The 23,254-nt window shown below is 41.2% G+C and overlaps 1 protein-coding gene across 3 annotated transcripts in view; it reads left to right on the forward strand.

Moving 5' to 3' along the window:
• LOC118940004 (zinc finger protein 135-like) overlaps positions 1–23,254 on the forward strand; it is a 66,430-nt gene that overhangs the window by 34,658 nt on the left and 8,518 nt on the right. Inside the window, exons 5-6 of one of the 3 annotated variants that reach the window (XM_036947918.1) lie at positions 2,012–2,935; positions 15,880–17,074. In XM_036947918.1, the coding sequence (XP_036803813.1) occupies positions 2,012–2,935; positions 15,880–17,074 (2,119 nt within the window). Of the gene's footprint in view, positions 1–2,011; positions 2,936–15,152; positions 17,092–17,174; positions 17,348–23,254 lie in introns of those variants that run through there. The other 2 variants (XM_036947919.1, XM_036947920.1) reach the window with 2 other exon arrangements.

The following is a 23,254-nucleotide window of genomic DNA, read 5'->3' on the forward strand; positions in this document are numbered from 1 at the left end:
TAGGGGGGTATACAGAAGATAGCCCTATTGGGTAAAAGACGAAGTCCATATTATGTCAAGAACAGCTCAAATAAGCAAAGAGAAGCAACAGTCCATCATTACTTTAAGGACCACCACAATAATGGAAGATCCAGAGTTACTTCTGATGCATAAGTTCATTAGAGTTTACCAGCCTTAGAAATTGCAGCCCAAATAAATGCTTCACAAAGTTCAAGTAACAGACACATCTCAACATCATCGGTTCAGAGGAGACTGCGTGAATCAGGCCTTCATGTTCGAATTGCTGCAAGGAAACCACTACTAAAGGACACCAATAAGAAGAAGAGACTTGCTTGGGCCAAGAAACACGAACAATGGACATTAGACCGGTGGATATCTGTCCTTGGGTCTGATGAGTCCAAATGTGAGATTTTTGGATCCGAGCGTCATGTCTTTGTGAGACGAGGAGTAGATTAACAGAAGTCACTCTTAACCAGCATGGCTTCCACAGCATTCTACAGCTATATGCCATCCCATCTGGTTTGGGCTTAGTCCCACTGTCATTTGTTTTTCAACAGGACAATGACCCAACACACCTCCTGGCTGTGTAAGAGCTATTTGACCAAGTAGGAGAGTGATGGAGTGCTGTATCAGATGACCTGGCCTACACAATCCCCCGACACAATCCCCCACATTTCCAGAGATGGAAGTAATTTTTACTGTACTTTTCGGTACCTTTGAATCTAATGTATTGTATCAAGATGGTTTGGGATGAGTTGGATCGCAGAGGTGAAGGGAAAGCGGCCTACAAGTTCTCAGCATATGTGGGAACGCCTACAAGACTGTTGGAAAAGGATTCCATGTGAAGCTGGTTGAGAGAAAGCAAGGGTGGCAACTTTTGAAGAATAAAATATATATTTTATTTTAACACTTGTGGTTACTACATGATTCCATGTGTTTTTTAATAATTTTGATGTCTTTATTATTCTACAATGTAGAAAATAGTCAAAATAAAGAAAAACCCTTGAATGAGTAGGTGAGTCCAACCTTTTGACTGGTACTGTACATAAAATTTCCTAACAGCTCCAGTGGACATTCCTGCAATCAGCATGCCAATTGCCCTCTCCCTCAGAGACCTGTGGCATTGTTGTGTGAACAAACTGCAAATTTTCGGGTTCTCTTTAATTATCCCCACCACAAGGTGCACCTGTGTAATAACCAAGTTGTTCAATCAGCTTCTTGATATGCCACACCTGTCAGGTGGATGGATTATCTTGGCAAAGAATAAATGTTGACTAACAGTGATGCTCATGAAACATCCAACACTTTACATGTTGCGTTTATATTTTTGTTTTTTGTTGTTAATATCAGTTTTAGGAACATTTACCCAAAATATGACATCAGCGATAATCAAAATGTTGAAAATCTGTGAATGTCTAAATAAGAAATTGGTCCATTTAAACAGCAATGTGTCGAACCCTTTCAACAACGGGGAGATGTTACTGATGTGCTTTGTATCTGCGACGTAAAAACAAGTTTTGGACTTCCACACAAAATGACTTCTTTAGTTATTTTATGATTAAGGAAGTGTGTAGGTCACATTCTGTATCATATAGCTATGAAAGTTATATATTTAGAACCACCTGTTCAATTGGAATCCAGCGACGTCTGTGTCTTCAGTGTCCTAGAAGTGTCCAGGTTTTTGTGTTCTGACTTGTAAAACAGGATGAATAAAATAAGTAATGTAAACATAGCAGTAATTACCAGGGAGCTCTACATTTGTTTTAAAATCACACTAAGATTGTTAAAACTGGCCTCGGGTTATTGAGAGATCTGATTTAGGATTTACCCTCGTAGCAAGGTTGTTTTATCATGTGGTTTCATTCGGGTCTCTATTTAAAAATAACACTGTCTTTGGCAGGAGAAAGACCAGACTCAGAGGAGCCAGAGCCAGGGACGTCCAAACTAGCAAGACGACACCACTGCTCCCACTGTGGAAAAAATTGTAACCGGTTATGGGACCTGAAACAACATGAGAAAATGCACACAGGGGAGAAGCCTTACCACTGTTCCCAATGTGGAAAGTGTTTCGTCTGTTCGGGGGAGCTGAAACAACATGAGAGAATACACACAGGAGAGAAGCCTTACCACTGCTCCCAATGTGGAAAGAGTTTCAACCAGAAAGCAAACCTGAAAGTTCATGAGAGAATACACACAGGAGAGAAGCCTTACCACTGCTCCCAATGTGGAAAGAGTTTCAACCAGAAAGCAAACCTGAAAGCTCATGAGAGAATACACACAGGAGAGAAGCCTTACCACTGCTCCCAATGTGGAAGGTGTTTCAACCAGTCGTGGGCGCTGAAACAACACGAGAGAATACACACAGGAGAGAAGCCTTACCACTGCTCCCAATGTGGAAAGTGTTTCAACCAGTCGAGGGAGCTGAAACAACATGAGAGAATACACACAGGAGAGAAGCCTTACCACTGCTCCCAATGTGGAAAGTGTTTCAACCAGAGAGTAAACCTGGAAGCTCATGAGAGAATACACACAGGAGAGAAGCCTTACCACTGCTCCCAGTGTGGAAAGAGTTTCAACCGGAAAGCAAACCTGAAAGCTCATGAGAGAATACACACAGGAGAGAAGCCTTACCACTGCTCCCAATGTGGAAAGTGTTTCAACCAGTCGGGGGAGCTGAAACATCATGAGAGAATACACACAGGAGAGAAGCCTTACCACTGCTCCCAATGTGGAAAGTGTTTCAACCGGTCGGGGGAGCTGAAAGAACATGCGAGAATACACACAGGAGAGAAGCCTTACCACTGCTCCCAATGTGGAAAGTGTTTCATCCATTCAGGGGATCTGAAACGACATGAGAGAATACACACGGGAGAGAAGCCTTACCACTGCTCCCAATGTGGAAAGTGTTTCAACCAGAGAGGAAACCTGAAAAAGCATGAGAATACACACAGGGTAGAAGCCTTACCACTCCGCCCAGGTTGCAAAGCTTTTGCCCATTTAGGAAGCCTGAAAGAACACATTAGACTGCACACAGCGGAGAAGGCTTAGAAAAGCTCAGACTGTGGGAAAACATATTACTCATAAGTCACTTAAACGTCATTAGAGAATAGAGAAATTACTTCTCTTAGCGTGTATATTGATATTTCACATCACATTGACTTCAAATTCATCAGAGAACATACACAGTGCTCCCGTTGTCTTATATTGTTGACTGACAATATGTTTACCTGTCTTTGCCATATGAAATTAAATGGTACAGGGTATACTCAAACATATATTTGTTTGTTTTTATTAGAAAACATGAAGTGAATATGGAGTCTGTCAGTTTGAATATAAAGAAGATCAGGTTCCTTCTTTTAAACAGTCCTTTTTTTAAACTCTTTGTGTTTATCTGGGTGTGTCATTCCTCCAGCACTACAGATAATACAGTGATATTTGGATGTGATGCATTAGTTCCATTGTTGACATTTGCATTGTTGGCCCACTGCTGATTTAATGAAATGAAAATGTTCAGACTCTGTAATGGAAAATGTTAATTGTTTGTGTGTCCACATAACTGAGTATGTGACTAACCTTGTGAAACTGTCCTATTATAAGCTCCTGTTCTTGGGAGTATCATTCTGTGTTGCAAACCAATTTGCACCTGTGTCCTTGTATGAATAAAGTCCCGCCCAGGAACAGGAAACTATAAAGATATGTGCTAATCACCCAATGCTTCAGGAATTCAGACTGTCTACACTGTGCTGTGTAACTCTGTTATTCTCTCTGAGCTCAGAAATAAAGAATCTTGGTTTGACTTGGACTCCAGCAGATCCTTATTTTATAATATCCCACAGATCTCCCACAGATTGCTGTTTATCATTGTCTCAAAGAAGAGTTCCTCGTTCCACTTTCCTGGGGGAAAGTAACAGGTAACATTTTGTGTTTCACCCAACTTGCAACCTAAATCCAATGACTGGCAACATTTTGTGTTTCACCCAACTTGCGACCTAAATCCAATGACGGGTAACATTTTGTGTTTCACCCAACTTGCAACCTAAATCCAATGACTGGCAACATTTTGTGTTTCACCCAACTGGCAACCAATATCCAATGACTGGTGACATTTTGTGTTGATTTCATGTTAAATTCACATTAGTTGACGAATCAAAGAAATGTAAATAGAAACTAGATGTTGAACTGACGTCTGAGCCCAGTGGGCTGGTTTGAATAAGCAGCAGGTGTTGGATTCGTGACAAGTTAACCCACTTTCATAGGCTGTCATTGTAAATAAGAATTTGTTCTGACTTACCTTGATAAAAAAAATAACAAAGGTGAGAATGCTATTCATTGACTACAGCTCCGCTTTCAACACCATAGTGCCCTCAAAGCACATCTCTACGCTTAGGAACCTGGTAACTGGATCCTGGACTTCCTGACGGGCCACCCCCAGGTGGTAGGAGTAAGTAACAACACATCTGCCACGCTGATCCTAATCACAGGGGGCCCCTCAGGGGTGCATGCTCAGCCCCCTCCTGTACTCCCTGTTCACTCATGACTGCATGGCCAGACACGACTCCCACACCATCATTAAGTTCGCTGATGACACAACAGTGTCATCAGGCCTGATCACTGACAACAACAAAGCATAGCCTCCACATTGACACTGTACTGGTATCTCCTATATATAGCCTTCACATTGACCCTGTACTGGTACCCCCTGTATATAGCCTCCACATTGACTCTCTACTGGTATCTCCTATATATAGCCTTCACATTGACCCTGTACTGGTACCTCCTATATATAGCCTCCACATTGACTCTACTGGTATCTCCTGTACATAGCCTCCACATTGACTCTGTACTGGTACCTCCTGTATGTAGTCTCCACATTGACTCTGTACTGGTACCTCCTGTATATAGCCTCCACATTGACTCTGTACTGGTATGTCCTGTATATAGCCTCCACATTGACTCTGTACTGGTACCTCCTGTATATAGTCTCCACATTGACTCTGTACTGGTACCTCCTGTATATAGTCTCCACATTGACTCTGTACTGGTACCTCCTGTATATAACCTCCACATTGACTCTGTACTGGTACCTCCTGTATATAGTCTCCACATTGACTCTGTACTGGTACCCCCTGTATATAGCCTCCACATTAACTCTGTACTGGTTTAAATAGTAGAGTAGAGAGAGAGAGTAGAGTTCGACCGATTATGATTTTTCAACGCTGATACCGATTATTAGAGCGATTAATTGGACTATTTTTTTTTTTTTTCTAATAATGACAATTACAACAATACTGAATGAACACTTATTTAACTTAATATAATACATCAATAAAAATCAATTTAGCCTCAAATAAATTATGAAACATGTTCAATTTGGTTTAAATAATGCAAAAACAAAGTGTCGGAGAAGTAAATAAATGGCAATATGTGCCATGTAAGAAAGCTAACGTTTGAGTTCCTTGCTCAGAACATGAGAACATATGAAAGCTGGTGGTTCCTTTTAACATGAGACTTCAATATTCCCAGGTTAAGAGGTTTTCGGTTGGAGTTAATATAGTATTTATAGAACTATTTCTCTCTATACCATTTGTATTTCATATACCTTTGACTATTGGATGTTCTTATAGGCACTCTAGTATTGCCTGTGTAACAGTATAGCTTCCGTCCCTCTCCTCGCCCCTACCTGGGCTCGAACCAGGAACACATCGACAACAGCCACACTCGAAGCAGCGTTACCCATTACTCCACAAAAGCCGCAGGCCCTTGCAGAGCAAGGGGAATAACTACTCCAAGTCTCAGAGAGAGTGAAGTTTGAAACACTATTAGCATGCGCCCGCTAACTAGCTAGCCTTTGGTCATTAATATGGTCGAATACGGAAACTATCATTTTGAAAACAAAATGTTTATTATTTCAGTGAAATACGGAACCGTTCGGTATTTTATCTAAAGGGTGGCATCCCTAAGTCTAAATATACTTGTTACATTGCACAACCTTCAATGTTATGTCATAATTACGTGAAGTCCTGGCAAATTAGTTCGCAATGAGCCAGGCGGCCCAAACTGTTGCATCTACCCTGACTCTGCGTGCAATGAACGCAAGAGAAGTGACACAATTTCACCTGGTTAATATTGCCTGCTAACCTGGATTGCTTCTAGCTAAATATGCAGGTTTAAAAATATATACTTCTGTGTATTGATTTTAAGAAAGGCATTGGTGTTTATGGTTAGGTACACATTGGAGCAACGATACGCACCGCATCGACAGGACATGCTAGATAAACTAGTAATATCATCACCCATGTGTAGTTATAACTAGTGATTATGATTGATTGATTGTTTTTATAAGAAGTTTAATGCTAGCTAGCAACTTCTACTACATTCGTGTAACAGGCAGGATCCTCGTGGAGTGTAATGAGAGGCAGGTGGTTAGAGCGCTGGACGAGTTAACTGTAAGGTGGCAAGTTTGGATCCCCCGAGCTGACAAGGTGAAATTCTAGCGTTCTACCCCTGGACACGGCAGTTAACCCACCGTTCCTAGGCCGTCATTGAAAATAAGAATGTGTTCTTAAGTGACTTGCCTAGTTAAATAAAGATTAAATAAAGGTGTAAAAAAAATTACATTTTGTATACATTTTTTATACAAACTTGAAATCGGCCCTAATTAATCGGTCTACGTCTAATATGAAGTATGTCAGTTTCAATGTTACGGTCTAATGATTTAATTATATTTCTGAAACTCAGGCTGTGTGTGTTTATCTGCGTCATTCCTTGATCATTCCTTGTGGTCCTGTAGCTCAGTTGGTGGAGTATAGTGCTTGTTAAACCAGGGTAGTGGGTTTGATTCCTGGGACCACCCATATGTAAAGTGTTTGCACACATGACTGCAAATCCCTTTAGATACAAGTGTCTGCTAAATGGCAGATATATCCACTGATTATACCAAACATTTCGAACACCTTCCTAATATGAAGTTGGACCCTCCTCTTTCTCCCTCAGATTAGCCTCAATTCGTCGGGGCATGGACTCTACAAGGTGTCGAAAGCTTTCCACAGGGATGCTGGCCCATGTTGACTCCAATGCTTCCCACACAAGTTGGCTGGATGTCCTTTGGGTGCAGGGGAGGCTCCTCAGAGGAGGAAGGGGAGGCTCCTCAGAGGAGGAAGGGGACGCTCCTGAGAGGAGGAAGGGGAGGCTCCTCAGAGGAGGAAGTGGAGGCTCCTGAGAGGAGGAAGGGGAGGACCCTCCTCAGTGATTTTCATAAAAATAAAAATGATAAAACATGTAAAAAAGTTTAATCCTTTTTAAATATTAGAAATTACGGTACGTTCTTTCCAATACAAAAGTGTAGTGTAGTGTATTGTTTCCAAACTGCGTTACCCACTCCAGACGGCAGATGGCGATGAGCGTCTTTCAGGTGATGATTCTTCCGTGACGTATAATGGACTGGACGGACGCTTCTTCAGGAACAACAACGCGGCTACTCTTTCAACCACCTCGGTAGCTTGCTAAGCCAACATAAAAGTGAAAGATTGACGATTTAGACCATCTTAATGTACATTATCTAATCTCAGTGTTTTAAACACAGTTCTGTTGACGTATTAACTGGTTAACTGTAACCTAATTTGCAAACTTGTTAAAGATTGATGCTGAGCCTAGCACTAGGCTATTCGCTAATGCTAACGAGCTAGCTAACATCCCTGACCATGAGTTCATTAAAGTACCCATCCCCTGCTATAGAAGAGGAGGTCTGCTGTTTGCAGAAAGAAGCTCTGGCAATGAACATTGAAGAAGAGGTTACAGTGAAAGAAGAGAAAGAACCTTTTAGAATGAAAAAGGAGGAAGAGGAGGCTGTTATAGTGAAGGAAGAAGATGCTGTTATAGTGAAAGAACATTTCAGAATGAAAAAGGAGGAAGAGGAGGCTGTTATAGTGATAGAAGAGAATTAACCTTTTAGAGAGGAAGAGGATGCTGTTTCAATAAAGGTGAAGGAGGAAGACGTTTTGGGAGTGAAAGAGGAGGAGACAGAATATCCGATTACCATCAGTGAGTACTGTCTTAAAAACAGGGGCACAAACTATGCAGTTGTTGAACTAATGTGTGGTTTTAAAGGGGCATTCTACTGAAGTTCTACACTTGAATATGTTGTTCAGTACTGTAGGAATTGTTAAAGGGTCAATCTGCCATTGGTTCATATATTTTAGGGACTTTTCAATTAGATGTATTGAATTCTCCATGTTGTCTATATTGAAGTTCCCCTCATCTAGTATAACAGGCTTTTAAAATTCAATATTGAAGCATATGTTCTACTTAAAATATCAAAGGGAGTTTACTACTCATTTTGATGTTCTCGTTCACACAGGAGAGAGACATGACTATGGTGGATCCTCTGGGGAGCCTCAACAACATCCTGATGCTGACGAGGCAGAGAAGAGTCTCTCCAGATCAGAACACCAGATGGTACAGCTTGGTCTGGTCTAGCATACAGCTTGGTTTGGTCTAGCATACAGCTTGATCTGGTCTAGCATACAGCTTGGTCTGGTCTAGCATACAGCTTGCTCTATCTGGGTCTGGGCTGGGTTTCTGTAAAGCACATAATGACATGTGTCTGTGTCCCCTCTTTATGGTTACTAGGACAATGCTAGCCCTTCCTCCCTCCCGGAGTCCCCGCGTCGTGCCTCTCCCGGTAGCACCTTACTGCTGGGTATGAAGAGGTTGTCTGTGCTGCTGGTGGACTGCAGGAAAACAACAGGGCTGAGTGGAACTGTGAGAGGAGGAGAAGAGAAGAAAGGATCAGATTTGACTCATCAAAGTAAGTGCTGTAGTTTAGTTTGAACAAATACAATAGATCTGCCCACCGGTATCTGTTACCAGGATAACCAGCAGAGTTCTGTTAGTTGACAGGAAGATAGACTGGTGGATATGGATGTTATGAATATCATAACACTGAAAAAGGATTCTGCTAATGAACAGAGAGAAACCAATAGACCATATGAAACCTTGATGAAAGTCAGCTTTGGAGAGAAAGTTTCTAGATGATCCAATGTAAGGTGCTTGTTTTACAAAAACTTTTCCTTAAAACATTATGGATGTTACATTGCCTGTCGCAGTCAACGCCCCTATCTTTAAAAGACTGTAGAACAGGCAAACTAAACTCAAGACTTTGGTCATTAATTAACTAATACTGGAGGAAAACTGTGATCAGGCTGCCCACTCAAACGAAAGCTTCAAACTGTAACCAGTGCCGGCAACCTTCAGGTTGTTCAGGTTATCAATCAACCTACCAGGGTAGTGAGAAACAGTAGAGGAATAAAATCATCAACATGGTTTGATCATATCTTTACTAATGCTGCAGAAATGGGTTTTAAAGCAGTATCCAGATCCACCAGATGTAGTGATCACAATATAGGAGCCATGTCTAGGAAAACCACAGTTCCAAAGGCTGGGACTAATATTGTGTACCGTAATTTCCGGACTATAAGCCGCTACTTTATTCCCAACCTTTGAACCTCGAGGTTTATACAATGACGCGGCTAATTTATGGATTTTTCCCGCTTTCACAAGATTCATGCCGCCAAAAAACTGAGCACCGTCACATAATGTGACGTAAATCGAGCGCGCTCAAACTTCCCATCATTCTGATTACGGTAGTAATTTTTGTCACCCTCATCATGGCAAAGACACGGAGAAATGCATATGATGCAGCTTTCAAGTTAAAGGCGATCGATCTGGCTGTTGGAAAAGGAAATAGAGCTGCTGCACGGGAGCTTGGCCTTAATGAGTCGATGATAAGACGTTGGAAACAGCAGCGTGAGGAACTGACTCAGTGCAAAAAGACAACAAAAGCTTTCAGAGGGAAGAAAAGCAGATGGCCCAAAGTATTTGCAGCCACTCGACATCAGTGTAAATCGTGCATTTAAGGTGGCGCTCCTTGTTCAGTGGGAGGCTTGGATGACAAGTGGGGAGAAATCCTTCACTAAAATGGGCCGCATGCGAAGAGCAACTTATGGTCAAGTCTGCCAGTGGGTCCTGACAGCGTGGAGCATTGTCAAAAAAATCCACTATCATCAACGGGTTTCGAAAGGCTGGACTGCTGCGTGTTGAAGGGGCAGCATGAGCTCAGCGGGGTATTTGCCTCCGGATGAAAGTGACGAGAGCGACAATGAAAACGATCCAACATCGGATGAAGAAATTCTGAGGCTATTCATCTCCGACACCGAAGGAGATGACTTCAGTGGTTTCAGTGCACAGGAGGAGGAAGATAGTGACCAAGTTAATTTGTTTCAATGTACCGGTAAGCACCTGCAGCTTATAGACATGTGCGGCTTATTTATGTACAAAATATATTTTTTTAAATAATTCAGTGGGTGCGGTTTATATTCAAGTGCGCTTAATAGTCCAGCAATTACGGTATAAGAGGTCATACATTTTTTTGTAGTGATTCCTATGTTGTTGATGTAAATAATATTTGTTGGTCCGTGGTGTGTAATGATGAGCAACCAGACACTGCCCTTGACACGTTTGAAACTGCTTATACCAGCTACTAATAAGCAGCACCCATTAACAAAATGACTGTAAAAACTGTTAAATCCACGTGGATTGATGAGGAATTTAAAAATGGTATGATGAAGAGGGAGGCAAAAGAGATGGCATATAGGTCTGGCTGAATAACTGATTGGCAAACCTATTGCAAATTGAGACATCATTTGACTAAACTGAATAAAAAGAAGAAAGTACACAATGAAACAAAGATAAATGACATGAAGAATGATAGTAAAAAGCTTTGGAGCATCTTCAATGAAATTTTGCGCAAATAAAATCTACAATGAGAAGTCACTGGTGTCTGACAACGTGGATGGAAAATTGAGGATAATAGCGGCCGATATTGCCATTCCTATTTGCCTTGTCTTTAATTTAAGCCTACTAGAAAGTGTGTGCCCTCAGGCCTGGAGGGAAGCTAAAGTCATTCCACTACCCAAGAATAGTAAAGCTCCCTTTACTGGCTTAAATAGCCGACCAATCAGCCTGTTACCAACCCTTACAATTTTGGGGAAAAAATATTTGACCAGATACAATGCTGTTTTACATTAAACAAATATAGACTTTTAGCTTATAGGGAAGTTCATTCAACAAGCACAGCACTTGCAAATGACTGTTTGGCTGAGAGAAATTGATGATAAAAATATTGTTGGGGCTGTTTTGTTAGACTTCGGTTCGGCATTTGACATTATCGATCATAGTCTGCTGCTGAAAAAACGTATGGCTTTACACCCCCTGCTATATTGTGGATAAAGAGTTTTTCTTTTAAAATGTAACCTTTATTTAACTAGGCAAGTCAGTTAAGAACAAATTATTTTTTTCAATGACGGCCTAGGACTGCCTTGTTCAGGGGCAGAACGACAGAGTTTTACCTTGTCAGCTCAGTGATTCGATCCAGCAATCTCTCGGTTACTGGCCTACCGCTCTAACCACTAGGATACCTGCCGCACCAGAGCTACAAAATCAAGTTTGAATCAGGAATTCCCCAGGGCAGCTGTTTGGCACCTACTTTTTTCAATCTTTACCAACAACATGCCAATGACATTTGAGTAAAGCCAGTGAGTCTATGTATGCGGATGACTCAACACCGTACACGTCAGCTACTACAGCGACTGAAATGACTGCAACCCTTAACATAGAGCTGCAGTTAGTTTCAGAATGGGTGTCAAGGAATAAGTTAGTTCTAAATACTTCTGATTACCTTAAAACCTCTTGGTGTTAGGGGGCAGTATTTTCATTTTTGGGAAAAAAACTGTTAGTGGAATTTCTAAATTCCTGTATGTTTTGTAGCCAAAACCAAATTCGCACTCTTTCTATTTCATTAATGAGTTGTAAGTTCATTAATTATGCATGAAGTAGATCGAGACCAGTCTTAAAAGCCAGGTAACAGCGTTTATTTCAAGAGAGTACTAACCACATACACATATTTCCACAGGTTATAAAGTGAAAATGACGTCAGCGTTTTCTAAACGTTCTATCTATTTCACAAGTAGAGGGCCCTCTAGCTCTCGAGCCTTCGCGTTATCAGCACAAAGTCAAGGCCAGTCAGTATAAATCAACATTCTAGACAGTCTGGAGATGGGCCGTTCCTGCCACCTGGAGATTGTACAACTGAATGAACTAAGGAACAAACCTTCATTGTTACTAAACTCCTGACTACATTATATACAATTGGGAATGGGAGCAAAAGAGAAAATTCACATGTACAGTACATTACAGCATTTGGACTAGTCAGTTCTGATTGGAATGTATACATAATTAGTCATTTCAACCATAATTTCCTCTAACAAAAACGTCCCCGTTTTAAACTGGATAGTTTGTCAGGAAAATATGCTAGAATATGCATATAATTGACAGCTTTGGATAGAAAACACTCTAACGTTTCCAAAACTGTAAAGATATTGTCTGTGAGTATAACAGAACTGATGTTGCAGGCGAAAGCCTGAGAAAAATCCAATTTGAAAGCGCTGCGTTCTAATGACTCCCTATATGGCTTTGAATGTACCATCAACGAGCTTAAGCTTTCTACGTATTCCCCAAGGTGTCTACAGCATTGTGACGTAGTTTTACGTATTTCTGTTGAAGAATAGCTGTATGGGGGCACATTGCGTAAGTGGTCACATGGTGGCTCCGAGAGAGATTCTCGCGTAAAGTGCAGAGGTAGCCATTACTCCAATTGGTCCTAGAGAAAAAGGAATTGTCCCGATGGATATATTATCAAATAGATATTAGAAAAACACCTTGAGGATTGATTCTAAACAACGTTTGCCATGTTTTTGTCAATATTATGGAGCTAATTTGGAATATTTTTTTGGATTTGTGACCGCAATTTCCGGACGATTTCTCAGACAAACGTGAAGAACAAACGGAGCTATTTCGCCTACAAAAATAATATTTTGGGAAAAAATGAACTTTGGCTGTCTACCTGGGAGTCTCGTGAGTGAAAACATTTGAAGTTCATCAAAGGTAAACTATTTAATTTGATTGCTTTTCTGATTTCCGTGACAAGTTTGCCTGCTGCTAGCAAGGCATAATGCTATGCTAGGCTATGATAAACTTACACAGATGCTTGTCTAGCGTTGGCTGTAAAGCATATTTTGAAAATCTGAGATGACAGGGTGATTAACAAAAGGCTAAGCTGTGTTCCAATATATTTCACTTTTGATTTTCATGAATAGGAAGATTTTCTAGGAAGATTTATGTCCGTTGCGTTATGCTAATTAGTGTCAGATGATGATAACTGTCCCGTTCACGGGCTGGGTGTCACTACATGTTAAGTTACATGACCTACTATGCTAATTCTGTAGCGGTATTGTTAGAGGGGGCTAAATAAATATTTAGTTGGTGCGCCAGGCAGGTATTAACCCTAGTTATTAAAGTTAGTTATTACCTATTATAACATTATTATTTTTAAAATATTATTAAAACTGAAAGGATGAGAGTAGAATAGATAGAGTAGCGCTTCCAGACACATTCTAAACATGATGGAGACTTAAAGGAGGACTGTAGCACCTAATGATGAAACATTATGGAGTCTGAAAGGAGGACTGTAGCATCTAATGATGAAACATTAGGGAGTCTTAAAGGAGGGCTGTAGCACCTAATGATGAAACATTATGGAGTCTTAAGCTTTAATTTGTGGTATTGCACTTGTGAATGCATGAAAGTTAAATATTTCTAATAAAAAATCTGTATTTTGCACTCTGCAATTTTACCGGATGTTGTCGAAATGTTCCACTAGCGGAATCCCTAGCCATAACAGGTTTTAATGTGTTTGAGCCAATCAGTTGTGTTGTGACAAGGTAGGGGTGGTATACAGAAGATAGCCCTATTGGGTAAAAGGTGAAGTCCATATTATGTCAAGAACAGCTCAAATAAGCAAAGAGAAACAACAGTCCATCATTACTTTAAGGACCACCACAAGAATGGAAGATCCAGAGTTACTTCTGATGCATAAGTTCATTAGAGTTACCAGCCGTAGAAATTGCAGCCCAAATAAATGCTTCACAAAGTTCAAGTAACAGACACATCTCAACATCATCGGTTCAGAGGAGACTGCGTGAATCAGGCCTTCATGGTCAAATTTCTGCAAGGAAACCACTACTAAAGGACACCAATAAGAAGAAGAGACTTGCTTGGGCCAAGAAACATGAGCAATGGACATTAGACCGGTGGATATCTGTCCTTGGGTCTGATGAGTCTTAATGTGAGATTTTTGGTTCCGAGCGTCATGTCTGTGAGACGAGGAGTAGATGAACAGATTATCTCCGCATGTGTGGTTCCCACCGTGAAGCATGGAGGAGGAGATGTGATGGTGTGTGGGTGCTTTGCTATTGACAATGTCAGTGATTTATTTATTCAAGTCACACTTAACCAGCATGACTACCACAGCATTCTGCAGCGATATGCCATCCCATCTGGTTTGGGATTAGTCCCACTGTCATTTGTTTTTCAACAGGACAATGACCCAACACACCTCCAGGTTGTGTAAGAGCTATTTGATTAAGTAGGAGAGTGATGGAGTGCTGCATCAGATGACCTGGCCTACACAATCCCCCGACCTCAACCAAATCAAGATGGTTTGGGATGAGTTGGATCGCAGAGGTGAAGGGAAAGCGGCCTACAAGTTCTCAACATATGTGGGAATGCCTACAAGACTGTTGGAAAAGGATTCCAGGTGAAGCTGGTTGAGAGAAAGCAAGGGTGGCAACTTTTGAAGAATAAAATATATATTTTGATTTAACACTTGTGGTTACTACATGATTCCATGTGTTTTTTAATCATTTTGATGTCTTTATTATTCTACAATGTAGAAAATAGTAAAAATAAAGAAAAACCCTTGAATGAGTAGGTAAGTCCAACCTTCGACTGGTACTGTACATTACATTTCCTAACAGCTCCAGTGGACATTCCTGCAATCAGCATGCCAATTGCCCGCTCCCTCAGAGACCTGTGGCATTGTTGTGTGAACAAACTGCACATTTTCGAGTAGCCTTTTATTATCCCCAGCACAAGGTGCACCTGTGTAATAAGCAAGCTGTTCAATCAGCTTCTTGATATGCCACACCTGTCAGGTGGATGGATTATCTTGGCAAAGAATAAATGTTGACTAACAGTGATGCTCATGAAACATCCAACACTTTACATGTTGCGTTTATATTTTTGTTTTTTGTTGTTACTATCAGTTTTAGGAACATTTACCCAAAATATGACATCAGCGATAATCAAAATGTTGAAAATCTGTGAATGTCTAAATAAGAAATTGGTCCATTTAAACAGCATGTGTCGGACCCTTTCAACAACGGGGAGATGTTACTGATGTGCTTTGTATCTTCGACGTAAAAACAAGTTTTGGACCTCCACACAAAATTACTTCTTTAGTTATTTTATGTTTAAGGAAGTGTGTAGGTCACATTCTGTATCATACAGCTATGAATGTTATATATTTAGAACCACCTGTTCAATTGGAATCCAGTGACGTCTGTGTCTTCGGTGTCCTAGAACTGTCCAGGTTTTTGTGTTCTGACTTTTAAAACAGGATGAATAAAATAAGTAATTTAAACATATCAGTAATTACCAGGAAGCTCTACATTTGTTTTAAAATCACACTAAGATTTTTTAAAACTGGCCTCGGGTTATTGAGAGATCTGATTTAGGATTTACCCTCGTAGCAAGGTTGTTTTATCATGTGGTTTCATTCGGGTCTCTATTTAAAAATAACACTGTCTTTGGCAGGAGAAAGGCCAGACTCGGAGGAACCAGAGCCAGGGACGTCCAAACTAGCAAGACGACACCACTGCTCCCACTGTGGAAAGAGTTGTAACCGGTTATGGGACCTGAAACAACATGAGAAAATGCACACAAGGGAGAAGCCTTACCACTGCTCCCAGTGTGGAAAGAGTTTTCACCAGAAAGCACACCTGAAAGCTCATGAGAGAATACACACAGGAGAGAAGCCTTACCACTGCTCCCAATGTGGAAAGTGTTTCAACCAGTCGGGGGAGCTGAAACAACATGAGAGAATACACACAGGAGAGAAGCCTTACCACTGCTCCCAATGTGGAAAGTGTTTCAACCAGAGAGTAAACCTGAAACAACATGAGAGAATACACACAGGAGAGAAGCCTTACCACTGCTCCCAGTGTGGAAAGAGTTTCAATCGGAAAGCAAACCTGAAAGCTCATGAGAGAATACACACAGGAGAGAAGCCTTACCACTGCTCCCAATGTGGAAAGTGTTTCAACCAGTCGGGGGAGCTGAAACTACATGAGAGAATACACACAGGAGAGAAGCCTTACCACTGCTCCCATTGTGGAAAGTGTTTCGTCCATTTGGAGGTGCTGAAACAGCATGAGAGAATACACACAGGGGAGAAGCCTTACCACTGCTACCAGTGTGGAAAGGGTTTCAACCAGAGAGGAAACCTGAAACTGCATGAGAGAATACACACAGGAGAGAAGCCTTACCACTGCTCCCAATGTGGAAAGCGTTTCGTCCGTTCGGTGGAGCTGAAACAACACGAGAGAATACACACAGGAGAGAAGCCTTACCACTGCTCCCAGTGTGGAAAGAGTTTCAGCCGGAAAGCATTCCTGAACCAACACGAGAGAATACACACAGGGGAGAAGCCTTACCACTGCTCCCAGTGTGGAAAGCGTTTCAACCATTCAGGGAAGCTGAATCGGCATGAGAGAATACACACAGGAGAGAAGCCTTACCACTGCTCCCAATGTGGAAAGTGTTTCAACCAGTCGGGGGAGCTGAAACAACACGAGAGAATACACACGGGAGAGAAGCCTTACCACTGCTCCCAGTGTGGAAAGCGTTTCAACCATTCAGGAAAGCTGAAACGGCATGAGAGAATACACACAGGAGAGAAGCCTTACCACTGCTCCCAATGTGGAAAGTTCTTCAGCCAGATAGGATACCTGAAACAACATGAGAGAATACACACAGGGGAAAAGCCTTACCACTGCTCCCAGTGTGGAAAGTGTTTCAACAATTCAGGGACGCTGAAACGACATGAGAGAATACACACAGGGCAGAAGCCTTACCACTCCTCCCAGGGTGCAAAGCTTTTGCCCATTTAGGAAGCCTGAAAGAACACATTAGACTGCACACAGAGGAGAAGGCTTAGAAAAGCTCAGACTGTGGGAAAACATAGTACTCATAACAGTCATTTAAACGTCATTAGAGAATCCACACCGGAGAGAGAAATTACTTCTCTTAGCGTGTATATTGATATTTCACATCACATTGGCTTAAAATTCATCAGAGAACATACACAGTGCTCCCATTGTCTTATATTGTTGACTGACAATGTGTTTACCTGTCTTTACCATATGAAATTAAATGGTACAGGGTATACTCAAACATATATTTGACCTACAAAACTAAGGAGATGATTGTGGACTTCAGGAAACAGCAGGGGGAACACCCCCCTATCCACATCGATGGAACAGTAGTGGAGAGGGTAGTAAGTTTTATGTTCCTCGGCATACACATCACAGACAAACTGAATTGGTCCACCCACACAGACAGCATCATGAAGAAGGCGCAACAGCGCCTCTTCAACCTCAGGAGGCTGAAGAAATTCGGCCTGTCACCAAAAGCACTCACAAACTTCTACAGATGCACAATCGAGAGCATCCTGTCGGGCTGTATCACCGCCTGGTACGGCAACTGCTCCGCCCACAACCGTAAGGCTCTCCAGAGGGTAGTGAGGTCTGCACAACGCATCACCGGGGGCAAACTACCTGCCCTCCAAGACACCTACACCACCCGATGTCACAGGAAGGCCATAAAGATCATCAAGGACAACAACCACCCGAGCCACTGCCTGTTCACCCCGCTATCATCCAGAAGGCGAGGTCAGTACAGGTGCATCAAAGCTGGGACCGAGAGACTGAAAAACAGCTTCTATCTCAAGGCCATCAGACTGTTAAACAGCCACCACTAACATTGAGTGGCTGCTGCCAACACACTGACTCAACTCCAGCCACTTTAATAATGGGAATTGATGGGAAATTATGTAAAATATATCACTAGCCACTTTAAACAAGGCTACCTAATATAAGGTTTACATACCCTACATTATTCATCTCATATATATACGTATATACTGTACTCTATATCATCTACTGCATCTTTATGTAATACATGTATCACTAGCCACTAACTATGCCACTTTGTTTACATACTCATCTCATATGTATATACTGCACTCAATACCATCTACTGTATCTTGCCTATGCCGCTCTGTACCATCACTCATTCATATATCTTTATGTACATATCCCCTTACACTTGTGTCTATAAGGTAGTAGTTTTGGAATTGTTAGCTAGATTACTTGTTGGTTATTACTGCATTGTCGGAACTAGAAGCACAAGCATTTCGCTACACTCGCACTAACATCTGCTAACCATGTGTATGTGACAAATAAAATGTCATTTGATTTGACCTCAGAAATAAAGAATCTTGGTTTGACTTGGACTCCAGCACATCCTTATTTTATAATATCCACCACAACTCTCCCACAGATTGCTGTTTATCATTGTCTCAATGAAGAGTTCCTCTTTCGACTTTCCTGGGGGCAATTACAAACCTCCCACTGGTTGAATAAACGTGGTTACCCGATTGATGAGATTATCATGGGTGAGAGCAATTATTTTATTTGTCAAATGGCAACCAAGCATCGGTCATCATGTCACCAGATTAAGACCCTCAAAATGTATTGGAAAGGAGCATCAAGCTCATCACATGTAGTTTCACCACCCTGTGAAGTTCATAACTTATTTCATCTGTAGCCTAATAAACGACATGGTTTTCCAAGTCATAGAGGGAGGACCACACAACATATCATCACGTGACTCCAAGTTAACTCAGATATGAGGGTTATTTGTTGAAGGAATTAAATTGCTCTTTGTTTTAATACCCAATTAAAATTAAACACTCTGTCAATTCATAAGGAATTGTAATTCCCTTATTCTATAATGATAGACAGAGCCCAGTCTTAAAATCAGACAGCAGAGTTTATTCAAGAGAGTACTGAGTACACATTTTACCACAGGTTATAAACGGAAAATGACGTCAGCGTTTTCTAAATGTTCCGTCTCTTCTTGACACTGGTAGAAAGGCTCTATAGTTCTCAAGCCTTCCCTCCTCGCCTTGAGCCAAGGCCTTGAGCCAAGGTCAGCTAGTGTAGATAAGCATTCTAGTCAGTTTGGAGATATAGTTCATTCATTTGTACCAAGGAACAGACCGTCATTGTTCTAAACTCTTGACCACATTCACACACACATTATTTTTAGTACTGGGATCAAGAAAGAAAACTCATACATATACAGAATAGTATTCTGATTAGTACATATACAGTAACATAATAGTATTCGGGTTAGTACATATACAGTAACACGCTAGTATTCTGATTAGTCAGTCCTGATTGAAATGTATACATAATTAGTCATCATTGATATATAAATATTTGTACATAAAGGAGTTTCCATCGCCATTTCTCACTAAAACGTTTATACTGGCACAAAAAGACCCAACCATGTCAGACAAACTAACATATCGTCTGTCAGCATTTATAAAAATATTCAGGCATATCCTGTTTTCGTCAGCCCGGTCATTACTTTTGAAATGGTTGGATCAATATCCACCTTCATGATGTGGATGAAGCCTGACTTGGAATGTCTGAGTAGTTCTATATGATGTCATAATTCACCCCTCTGATAATCAAGTGATATTTGGAATGTCTGAGTAGTTCTATCTGATGTCATAATTCACCGCTCTGATAGTGATACATTTGCTCCATTGTTTCCATGTCAGTTGGTTTCCCACTCTGATGATGTATATCTGACAGAGGGGCTTTAAATGAATAGTATGGTGACATCTTAGTGGGGCTTGAAGTAAATAGGATTATTAATCATAAACTCCTATAGCAGCAATACAATGCAGCTTTGACATCAAGAAGAGAATGGGCTGATGGGTGGTGGTGCTACTCTATAGGTAAGGCTGTTCAATATGAATGTTCAATACACACAATAGGTTGGTTATGGAGGGTGATGTATCACAGTCAAAGTCCTGCAAAAAGAGCTAAGAGACTCATATTTGTGTAAACTATACATAGTTGTGTTCTGTGGTTGTCACTGAGTTGGCTGATATCCCATTTTATGGGGTCACTCCACAGTTAAGGCTGTACAGTGCCTATACAAAGTCTACACTTTGCTCCTTTCATATTTATTTTGATCCTGATAAACTCTCCAGTCCCTGCCAGTGACAAGCATACCCATAACATGATGCTGCCACCACAATACTTAATGTGTGGTCTATCTCCAGGTCATCAGACTGTTAAATAGTCACCTCTAGCCGGCCTCCGCCCAGTATCATCCTATATAACTACTGCTGTACACACCTTTTATATTAGTTTCCGGTTCTACCATTTCTATATTTCTAAATCCTTAAAATAAATTGTAGGGAAAATCAGTAGGTCACACAAATGACTATTTCTAAACAAAGATAATAGACAAGTAGTGCTTCTAGCTAAATATGCAGGTTTAAAAATATATACTTCTGTGTATTGATTTTAAGAAAGGCATTGGTGTTTATGGTTAGGTACACATTGGAGCAACGATACGCACCGCATCGACAGGACATGCTAGATAAACTAGTAATATCATCACCCATGTGTAGTTATAACTAGTGATTATGATTGATTGATTGTTTTTATAAGAAGTTTAATGCTAGCTAGCAACTTCTACTACATTCGTGTAACAGGCAGGATCCTCGTGGAGTGTAATGAGAGGCAGGTGGTTAGAGCGCTGGACGAGTTAACTGTAAGGTGGCAAGTTTGGATCCCCCGAGCTGACAAGGTGAAATTCTAGCGTTCTACCCCTGGACACGGCAGTTAACCCACCGTTCCTAGGCCGTCATTGAAAATAAGAATGTGTTCTTAAGTGACTTGCCTAGTTAAATAAAGATTAAATAAAGGTGTAAAAAAAATTACATTTTGTATACATTTTTTATACAAACTTGAAATCGGCCCTAATTAATCGGTCTACGTCTAATATGAAGTATGTCAGTTTCAATGTTACGGTCTAATGATTTAATTATATTTCTGAAACTCAGGCTGTGTGTGTTTATCTGCGTCATTCCTTGATCATTCCTTGTGGTCCTGTAGCTCAGTTGGTGGAGTATAGTGCTTGTTAAACCAGGGTAGTGGGTTTGATTCCTGGGACCACCCATATGTAAAGTGTTTGCACACATGACTGCAAATCCCTTTAGATACAAGTGTCTGCTAAATGGCAGATATATCCACTGATTATACCAAACATTTCGAACACCTTCCTAATATGAAGTTGGACCCTCCTCTTTCTCCCTCAGATTAGCCTCAATTCGTCGGGGCATGGACTCTACAAGGTGTCGAAAGCTTTCCACAGGGATGCTGGCCCATGTTGACTCCAATGCTTCCCACACAAGTTGGCTGGATGTCCTTTGGGTGCAGGGGAGGCTCCTCAGAGGAGGAAGGGGAGGCTCCTCAGAGGAGGAAGGGGACGCTCCTGAGAGGAGGAAGGGGAGGCTCCTCAGAGGAGGAAGTGGAGGCTCCTGAGAGGAGGAAGGGGAGGACCCTCCTCAGTGATTTTCATAAAAATAAAAATGATAAAACATGTAAAAAAGTTTAATCCTTTTTAAATATTAGAAATTACGGTACGTTCTTTCCAATACAAAAGTGTAGTGTAGTGTATTGTTTCCAAACTGCGTTACCCACTCCAGACGGCAGATGGCGATGAGCGTCTTTCAGGTGATGATTCTTCCGTGACGTATAATGGACTGGACGGACGCTTCTTCAGGAACAACAACGCGGCTACTCTTTCAACCACCTCGGTAGCTTGCTAAGCCAACATAAAAGTGAAAGATTGACGATTTAGACCATCTTAATGTACATTATCTAATCTCAGTGTTTTAAACACAGTTCTGTTGACGTATTAACTGGTTAACTGTAACCTAATTTGCAAACTTGTTAAAGATTGATGCTGAGCCTAGCACTAGGCTATTCGCTAATGCTAACGAGCTAGCTAACATCCCTGACCATGAGTTCATTAAAGTACCCATCCCCTGCTATAGAAGAGGAGGTCTGCTGTTTGCAGAAAGAAGCTCTGGCAATGAACATTGAAGAAGAGGTTACAGTGAAAGAAGAGAAAGAACCTTTTAGAATGAAAAAGGAGGAAGAGGAGGCTGTTATAGTGAAGGAAGAAGATGCTGTTATAGTGAAAGAACATTTCAGAATGAAAAAGGAGGAAGAGGAGGCTGTTATAGTGATAGAAGAGAATTAACCTTTTAGAGAGGAAGAGGATGCTGTTTCAATAAAGGTGAAGGAGGAAGACGTTTTGGGAGTGAAAGAGGAGGAGACAGAATATCCGATTACCATCAGTGAGTACTGTCTTAAAAACAGGGGCACAAACTATGCAGTTGTTGAACTAATGTGTGGTTTTAAAGGGGCATTCTACTGAAGTTCTACACTTGAATATGTTGTTCAGTACTGTAGGAATTGTTAAAGGGTCAATCTGCCATTGGTTCATATATTTTAGGGACTTTTCAATTAGATGTATTGAATTCTCCATGTTGTCTATATTGAAGTTCCCCTCATCTAGTATAACAGGCTTTTAAAATTCAATATTGAAGCATATGTTCTACTTAAAATATCAAAGGGAGTTTACTACTCATTTTGATGTTCTCGTTCACACAGGAGAGAGACATGACTATGGTGGATCCTCTGGGGAGCCTCAACAACATCCTGATGCTGACGAGGCAGAGAAGAGTCTCTCCAGATCAGAACACCAGATGGTACAGCTTGGTCTGGTCTAGCATACAGCTTGGTTTGGTCTAGCATACAGCTTGATCTGGTCTAGCATACAGCTTGGTCTGGTCTAGCATACAGCTTGCTCTATCTGGGTCTGGGCTGGGTTTCTGTAAAGCACATAATGACATGTGTCTGTGTCCCCTCTTTATGGTTACTAGGACAATGCTAGCCCTTCCTCCCTCCCGGAGTCCCCGCGTCGTGCCTCTCCCGGTAGCACCTTACTGCTGGGTATGAAGAGGTTGTCTGTGCTGCTGGTGGACTGCAGGAAAACAACAGGGCTGAGTGGAACTGTGAGAGGAGGAGAAGAGAAGAAAGGATCAGATTTGACTCATCAAAGTAAGTGCTGTAGTTTAGTTTGA

The sequence above is a fragment of the Oncorhynchus mykiss genome, chromosome 17 (assembly GCF_013265735.2).
Source record: "Oncorhynchus mykiss isolate Arlee chromosome 17, USDA_OmykA_1.1, whole genome shotgun sequence".
Classification (NCBI taxonomy): domain Eukaryota; kingdom Metazoa; phylum Chordata; class Actinopteri; order Salmoniformes; family Salmonidae; genus Oncorhynchus; species Oncorhynchus mykiss.